This window comes from Chelon labrosus, assembly GCF_963514085.1.
Source record: "Chelon labrosus genome assembly, chromosome: 11".
NCBI classification, from domain to species: Eukaryota; Metazoa; Chordata; class Actinopteri; order Mugiliformes; family Mugilidae; genus Chelon; species Chelon labrosus.
In genome coordinates this window covers 11820376-11829649 of record NC_140344.1, presented here as the reverse complement: position 1 = coordinate 11829649, position 9274 = coordinate 11820376, and the positions used below count along the sequence as shown (strand labels likewise).

Genomic DNA, 9274 nt, shown 5'->3' with positions numbered 1-9274 from the left:
CATTTTAGATTATTCGTAGTAGCCACCTTTTGCTTTGCTTTGATGACAGCTTTGCACACGCTCTCTCAGCTTCAGGAGGAAGTCACCTGCACTGGTTTTCCAACTGTCTCGAAAGAGTTCCTAGAAGTGTTGAGCACTCGTTGGATACTTTGTCTCCACTCTGTACTCCAGCTCATCGCAATTTTAGTTAGAGCTATAGTATGCCGTAAGAGTAATAAAATAGTTTTTTTCACAGGTTTTGTTGATGACACTATGAATTATGATCATTCTCTGAAGATGATGTTTTCGAATGACTGTGTTTTAGGGCTGGGTTTAAAAAATAGATTTCATGATTCAGATTGATCTTGATTTAAAAGTTACAGTATTGATCCACTCGCCTGACCTGGACTAAAGCAAAGCCATATGTGTCAACTGGTAAAATATTGTGGAAATACCACAAATCTCTGGAACCAATGATAAGAGTTTTGCAAAACTCTCTTTCATAACTAAGTAAAATACATCTGAAACCCAAATATCTTTGAATTTATTGAATCAAATTGAACTGGGACCTTGTGAATCCAAATCAAATTGATTCAGGAAATCAGTACCAATACCCAGCCCTACTTCTACTGTCAGACTAATGTCAAAGTAAATTTAGAAGGTGGACCCAGACAGTGTCATACAATTGCACTAAAGTTTTAAACCCATTTCCTCTACATAAAGATGGATGAACCCTCCATGACACCCCGCAGGTTCGCCGAAGAGCAGGTTAGAAGCTCAGCGGAGGCTCCGTCCGTCACCATCTGGGCAGAGCCTGACTCATTCTAACACCGGGCTAATTCAGAAATGGGCGAAGAAGTGGAGCGTGAGTGAATCGGGGGCAAGTGGGTGATGCAGAGGTAGACAGCCAGCGACCTGTGACGACACCAAGCTGTCACTCATAGTGGCAACAGTATTAATTATGTATATAACCCCCTCCTCCGCACTTTCCCGTTCGGTTGTCATGAATGGGAAAATTAGCTCTTGAGATGGAAAAACATTTTTTCTTGTACCGGGTTGTATATATGAGTATTTCTGCTGTAACGTTGGGCATTTTAACAAGACACTTATACATTTTTATTTTTTTTTAATTTTCAGTCCCAGAGGTTGCCCCCTGCTTAAACCCCGGCACTCAAAATAACTTATGCCACTACCCAACTCTATTGTGATGTGAAGCCACATGGAAGGGAACGGAATCTGTTTAAAATGTAAGAGTCTGTTTTTGTTTTGCTCGAATACAAATATCATGTCGGGTTCAAACCACCAGTACACGTTATTTTACAGTGGCCCCATTCATATCTCTCCGTGTGCGGAGAAGAGTGGTATAATCACAGTAGTCATCACTGAGAGAAGAACTGGAGGGCAGCAGTCTTCTCCCTGCTGTCTGCCCTCTCACACACGGTAGTTGACACTCTGTCACAGCCTGGTAAAACAGCTGGACTGACACATGGCTGTGTGCGCACATTGTATGGGCATAGCTGCATATGCTGCAGTATAAGCTCACAAATACCGGACCACACACGCACACACAGCGGCTGCACACTGACTGGCAGGTACACACACACACACACAGAAACTGGGCATTCAGCCATGTCGCACACAAAACTTCTGACTTTCTTTGTCCTTCTCATTTGTGGTTCGGCGCGATAAGAATATGCTATATGCTGGTCCTGTTTTTTGAAACACATTTCATGAAGGATGTGTTGGATATTAATGGAAAGTTCTTACGCACTGAGCTGTCTCTAAAACCAGGCTTGCTAATATAAGCCTTTATGTGTTGTCTTTTTTAGCATTCACGTAAAGTTGCTTGTCTGTGGTTACCCCCCCAGAATGTATTTGTTCCATGGCAAACGATGATAATATGGAAAATAAACTTGTCTCCTTAAGGGCCTGTTCAGACCTTGCAATAAAATCGGATCATGTAAAAGACAGGTGTGAACTACCAGAGGACCCATTGAGATTGAGAGATCTGATCTCTGATCAGATTTGGAGGTGGTCCGGGTCGCATGTGTCCGCATGTATCCGCATGTATCCGCATTCCTTTGGTAGCGTGAACGCAATGCGTCCTGAGTCGCAAAATATATACAGTATAGACCACCTATACTCAACATTAGTGCTCATGCATCAGTGGACATTTGCCTCAGTCATTCAGAAAAAACAGCACACGACGACCGCTATTATAAATGATGTGATGAATAGGGTTAATTATTGATGCGATCATGTTGATGTATAAGGAGCCTCGTGTGGTTAAGTTATGTATTATTTAAATCACTCATGTCTTTATTTACCTTTATTACTGGAGTTCTGTGCAGGTCGAACTACCGTCAGAGCTGAGATCAATAAATAATAACTTATGTGTGCACAAGTCGTGACACACACACATAAAGCAGCGCTGTTTTTGGTTCTGGAGCAGCGGTAGAGATCCATTAGAGACAACAGCTGTTACAATATTCTACTGCGCCCCAGACGATGTGGGGGTGTATTTGCATGCAGAGTGCAAAACTGAGATCGGATCTGGAGACGCATATGGAGTCGCATGTTAATGCCAGGTTAGAAAACACCTACCTAAAGCTGGCCACTTGCGATCGGATAGCCCAGATCGGATCTTAATGCAAGGTCTGAACAGGCCCTAAGTGTCTGCTTTCTCCTGATAACAGAAGATAATCTACACTACACTGATTCAAGGGGAGGCTGTGTGTTATTTTCTCTGGCACCATACAATAATGCCATTAAGGTCACAGAAAGTAGAGGTCATGCTCCATTGTATTTGTCTGCCTTTGATTCCTGGTTTCTATCTCAGCCATAGATTTTCGTGTACAGAGATTATAAGTTTTTATCAAGCTCGTATATCTCCCAACTCTATAAAGTGTCCTACTGTCTCTGTAAATGTGGCTTGGTGAGAGTAACATTTGGAAAATGACCACAAGCAACAATTTGTCAAGCTGTGCCGGCTGGTGTGCTCAATTCACTTTCTTCTTCTCTACAGTAGCAGAATTACAGTTGAGTGTTCGCTGACCTAATGCAATAGAGGCTCCATACGGACAGAGTAATGTGATTTCCTGGGCTTTTATTCTGTGTCTGTGGCTGGATAGAGAGGAGCCCTGAAGAGATGGCATCTGAATTGGGAATGGCTGTCTAAGAGAGGGAGCCATTGAACGGGAGCTGGAATGACTTAATGTATGTGATGGGGACAGCAGAAAATAGCAGCCTTAATGTGGACTACAGGAGAGAAATGAAAGAACCAGGGTCAAGTGATTCTAAAAAGCTTCCCAGTAAAGCATCAGGACCCCTGCTGTTGTCTTTTGCAGTATATTGGCCTATTTCTTGTTTGTGAAGGTCATCTAAGGTTACAGGTGTAGTGGCAGCCTACTGTGTAGATAATTCAGTTTAAGTTTCAGTGTTTGCTCCTGTCTGATAGCCAAACATGAGTCAGAAATCTTTATTACCACTATGCACCTTTCCCCATTAACCAGGATCACTACGGCTTGATTGTAGCCTAAATGTTGTGAGGCTAGCACGTGTCTGTTGGCTCATAGTCAGTCTTTCAGAATCAGTTTATCACGATTTAACAGGCAGACGTTTATGAAGACTGAAAACCGGTTCATAGCATTTTATGAGGTGTGTCGTAGATGATGAGATCAAAAAAGCAGTCTGAGAGAATGATTTTAAACATTTCAAAAGCATGAGACCATGCATTTACTTGACTGGTGGACAATATCATTTAAAAAATAAATAAATAAATAAATTTCATTTCATGTTTTAGTTTTAGACAAGATGAAATACTTCAGTGGAGGACCCTCTTCTCCACTGTTGTTATAGTTATGCTGACTGATTGTAAAGAGTGTTGGTAGTTGCGTGCAATATCCTAAAGAGTGTTACTGTGTTAATACAGTATTTCCTTATTCATATCTCATAGTCCATAGTCCACAAACTTACTGTGTAGGAAGGTAATTATTGGGAGTAATGTACAGTATTTATTGTGTATTGTGCATTAGGTTTTCTAATTATGCACCAGTAGACGTTGTTGACTTGTGTCTGCTTTGGGGAAACTATAGTGTACTTAACCACGTGTACTCTTACCATGCAGGCCATATAACAATCTGGTCACAAATACTACCTCCTTCATTAGATTATTGGCTTCACTAAAGCAAACATATCAGCATATGCGAGTGAAGTAAAATGAATTGTTTTAATGAGGGCATAACTAATGCAAACAGAGCATAGATCACGCTATGTTAACTTCAGTTTGATCATAATAACATGACGATGATAATAATAGCAATCCTTTTTATTTACAGAGCACTTTCCCAAATACAAAAGGCTCCAGTACAAAGGGCTTTGTGTTCATACTTTGTCTCTGCTTGTGACATATTATTGAAACCTCCTAACATATAAACATAACAAGTTATGGAAAAGATGGAAACTCATTATGATCTGCACTGCTTGTTGGTCATTAGTTTTTGTAGAGGCTTTGTGTCGCTTTGAATGTTGCTGTTGCAAGGAATTAAGCGACAGGATTATCTCCTTTCTTCTCATAAAGAACGGTCCAGTGCGTCCTATGCTAAAAGAGATAAAAATGGAAGCACTGAAGCATAAAATGCATTGTTAGCATTTAGGGAATTTCAGCGTCTCTTATCGCAGCTCCTACTTTAATACTTGGTGAGTTGCTTTTAATCAAAAAAGGCTTCATCTGCTACTGCACTGTGGTGGAAGTGGCTGTGTTAGGTAATTAGACCTCATCATACAAGTTGGACGTGTGTTCTCAACTTTGAGAATTTCTTTGTCGGCTGCGTTAACTTACCAATGTTGAGACTTGTAACACGAGTTTAACAAGCCGCTAACCAGAATTATAAAGAAACAAGAAACAGCTGGAATTGGAATAAACGAGTGAGAAAACAAAAACAAGCGGGCAGGATCAGTTTTCAGAATCGAATCATTTCAGTGTCACTGGAGTAATATGATCGCCTTCTTCTTTGCTGCTGCCATCGTTCAGATGTGTTGTCTGACAAACTCACATTTGCGAAAAACGGTGTGACAGCTTACATTACTGTCACGAGCCCAGAGAACTTTCTCACTGCTGGTGCTGGTTTTTACTGCTGAGGGAGCGCGTATATTGATTTCAAAATAAAAATAAAATGTAGAAATGAATCAAAGGAACTTGATATATTGCGCACATCTCTCCCCAAGTCTGAATCTGTGCCACTTTTATAGGTTGGATCAAGGTTAGAAACGCCATCTGGCAGTGCGAGATCAGGAATCCTTTGTAGCATTGCTGCTTGGTCTGCACAGTGACAAATAGAAAATAACTGAATGAAAACGATGCTGTGTTTAAAAACATTTACATATCTATTATTTAGTAATTTTAGTGTATGTTGGTGGAGCTTGGAAGCCCTGGCTTGTTTGTTTTGCCCACTTCAGCATGGAACATCTGGTTAGCATAAATTGTATTGGTCTTGGAGAGGTAATTTTAGACATAAATCAATAAAAATGATTTTTTCAGTATCACTGATGAAGTTTGGAATAGTACCTGACATTTGAGTTGCAGCTTGATTTATATGTTCGCCAGGAATAGATTACTGTAGTTATGAATCGTTGTCATAGCAGTTGCAAATATAAAGCTATACGGTATTTTGTATTTTGATACCCACCCTTGAAGTTTACCTTCTAAAATGCATACTTACGTGCATATTTGTTTTGAATGTGTCCTCTAGCTTAACGTGTCATCTTATAGGTCATTTCACTCCCCCTGTCAGCTAATCTGTTGCTGGCCGTGATCCCATCTCCACTCTCAATCACAGATGTGCCCTCAAGACACCGTGACATCCACACTGCCTGTTTACAACAGGGCCATAAAGAACCTCGCCTGCATCAATATTCCCATATCACCTCTCGCTGTTGTGCTACAAACCAGACGCCGGCAGCCAGAGGAGCGTTTGACAGCGCTTGTGTAATCACTCGTCCACCTAACAGCCCTGCGTTCTCGGGATCTAAAGGGCTTTCCAAATTTCTGCTGTACCCGAGATGACAAAGGCGTATGTGTTAGGGTCATTACGGAACACACACGCACACACATAATATATGCAGTACTTTTTTATATGCATGGAAATTCACTGTGGATATCAACATGATAGATAGAATATAATCACTGACCCTGACTGAACAAAGTGCATGGCTGAGGTCACGTCCTTTATTTGCTAATAAATATTATAACTGAGCTTCGATTTGCTCCTACATCACAGACTGAGAGCATTAAGCTCATCTTTTTTTTCCCTCCTCTTGCAAATTCGTGCTACTGAAATTCTTTTGCAGCATTATGAATAAATTATTCCTACTTAAATAGGGCAAACTTGTTAATGAGATAAGTTGAGCCAGAAATACAATACTGGCTGCATTGTAATCTAACAGCGGCAGATCTTGACAAACAATGGACGGCACACACTACTGGTAGTCACACACAGGCAGGGAACAACACCCTCATTTGTTATATAGTGTATAAATATTAACAGAGAATCTTTTATTTTTGCAGTAGTCCTCTATTTAAGTTAACAAGTAGCTTATTTGGAGAACACCATTGTTAAGCTAATGTAACTTTTATAATACAACCATTCCCTCATAGCTTTGTCAAATAACTTTTGTATTATTCTCTGTGTATTGTGTTCTGTCTGAAAATGAACACAATCTGTTCAGTATGTTCTTTTACCGTTGCAGTCTGCGCGCCACCATATTGTCGCACTTAATTCGTCACAGCAAAATAAGGCAACTGTAGATTTCCCGTTTGGCTCAAAGAGGTGCCTGCTAAAATGAAACAGACCAGGTTTTGATTACATCTGGTTTATGTCAAATGAGGCGATGAGAACCATGGTGTCCTGTTGTTGCTAAGGAATGCGAGCGCTCTTCCTGAACTCCGAATGCCGTGTTTGTGAACAGTGCTCTCGCTGCTTTTTAGCCATAGCAACATAACATCCACTACTTCCCATCCCCATCGCTCAAACGTTTGACCTGTCAGTCTTTGCTGTGTCTTCATACCTATAGCCTCATTTCAATGTGGGGGCCCTTTCCTCACGGAGCTCCCGAGCAGTAAGGTCAGCGGTGACGGGGGATTGCGGGGTCTGGTGTCAGAGCAAGTGGCACAGTGATGAATGGGAGTAATCTCACAGCTGAATCACAAACACTTTACTCAGGGGACGGGAGAATAGGACGCTGTTTGCTGCATCAGGTGAGTAAACACAAAATTTATTATAAATATACATTTACATAACAATTTCTACTTCTCTCTCTCTCTCTCTATTTATATACCTTGTTTACCCTACCCTGTACATGTATTTACTGTATATGTACACAATGTACTGTATGTTGTTACGATACAAAAAGCCATGCAATATCTACAGTACAGTATATGATATATCTATGAAACCTACTTTTGTTCTCAATAAATAGTAATAAATTATCCACCTCTCGTTTTTGTACGTTCTATTGCACATGTTATTTACAATACTGCTTTGGATTAACATTTTCCCTTTTTTGTCCTGACCTGATGCCAGTGTTAGCTGCGTTGACTGTATTGACTATATTCTCTAAAGATAATGAGTTCCCTCACGCCACATCCTCGGAAGATAGACATTTCAATTGAGCCTCTTTGTCCTCAAATGTCACCTTTTTGTTCCTCTTTGGATCGATCCAGGAGTTGTGAATAACAGCATTGTTAGGGGTAGGATCTGCCTCAATTATTGATACCACGCGCTTCTTCATCTTGCTTTTCAAGACCTTCTGGAACTTCTGCCTAGTGAAGGCATAGAGTAAAGGGTGAAAGATAGTCGTCCCGTACGCCATGACCAGGAAGCCCAGTCTCAGCTTGACCATTAGATCACTCGGGCCCACACTGAGGATGACTGTGTTGAGTACCGTGATGGGCGTCCAGCACAGCAGGAAGGTTGATACAATCAGGAGAGACATCCTGAAAACCCTCTTTTGGCGCTCTCGCCTTTCTCTGTGGCGCTTAACGGCCCTGCGCAGGGCGATGATGACGGAGACAGAGGTACGCATACCCAGCGTGGGATTGCGGCTGCCGCTGCTCTGGGATCCATCGGTAGCCTCTTGCTGCGTTGTCATGGCCGTCATGGATGGACACTTTTTTCTGCGAGCCTTCTTCTTCTGTGAAGCGTGGAAACGTGTGCCAATGCGAATGTTGAGTGCCTGTAGGATCTTTGAGTAGGTGATGAGCATGACAACGGCAGTAAAGAAGAAAATAGGAATCTGAGCAAGCAGGTGGTAATAGAGGCCAAGTTCAGTGTAGTACTCGTTAACGTGGACCACATTCTCTACCACTGTCTGGTTCAGATCGGCATGGCCTTGGGCAAAGAAGCCCACCTCTATAAAGGGTACGAGGAAACTAACGAAGGATAGCACCCAAATGATAGCCAGGAGGGCCAGGGCCCGGCCCATGGTCAGCACTCGGTTGGCTGGTTTGACAGAGATGTCGTAACGATCGAGGGTGATGGCAAGCACATTAGCAGCAGTGGCAACGCTGGCGAAAGAGACACAGGCTTCATGGAAGCAGCAGACGAGGGCAGTGTCTCCTTCCAGGGAGAGCAGCACCACCACAATGGTTAAGGGGATACAGCACACGCAAATTAGCACATCCAACACGTGGAGGTTCATAGTGACGATGTTACTGACAGAACTAATGAGGTTCGACTTCATACAGTAGAGGGCAAGCACGGTGAGGTTAGAGCTCAGGCCCAGCAGGATTTCTAGCATGAGGAAGCCTGTCAGGGAGACCTGAAAACTAACAGGATAGGGATATGGGCTGGGGCTTGCAGGACTCATGGTGCGGCTGATGGGTTCAGTGTTGTCGGTGACCGTGACGTTGCTCATGGTGGCTTCTTTTTCTGGGCAGGGAAGGATATGCATTATCCTGCGTGTGGGGACGAGAGACAAAGAGAGAGAGAGACAGGTAATTTATGAAGAGTCAAAGATGTCTGCGATTGTGCACCTCTGAGAAGTTGCAGTTAACATACATGTGAGAGATATTGTCATGTAATGCTACCAGTTATGAATTGATAAGACAGGTTTTGACTTTAAATGAGAGCTCACTTAAATAATGATCAAAGAGTTTTCCCACCATGCCCTGAAGATTAGATTGTCTCGTTATGTGCATGGCATGACTAACTAATTACTATATTGCCTCAATCAGCTTCTATCAACCTCCTATCAGACCGTTCCACATCCACACTGCTGTGATACATAACAGAAACGG

The 9274-nt window shown here is 42.2% G+C and overlaps 1 protein-coding gene across 1 annotated transcript; it reads right to left on the bottom strand.

Moving 5' to 3' along the window:
• Window positions 1–7582: 7582 nt before the first annotated feature.
• LOC311495243 (G-protein coupled receptor 22-like) lies at window positions 7583–8928 on the bottom strand (the record flags this gene model as incomplete). Its single annotated transcript, XM_084554633.1, has 1 exon — window positions 7583–8928. One exon carries the CDS (start codon window positions 8926–8928, stop codon window positions 7612–7614), a length of 1317 nt encoding a protein of 438 aa, XP_084410759.1. The 3' UTR covers window positions 7583–7611.
• Window positions 8929–9274: the final 346 nt, after the last annotated feature.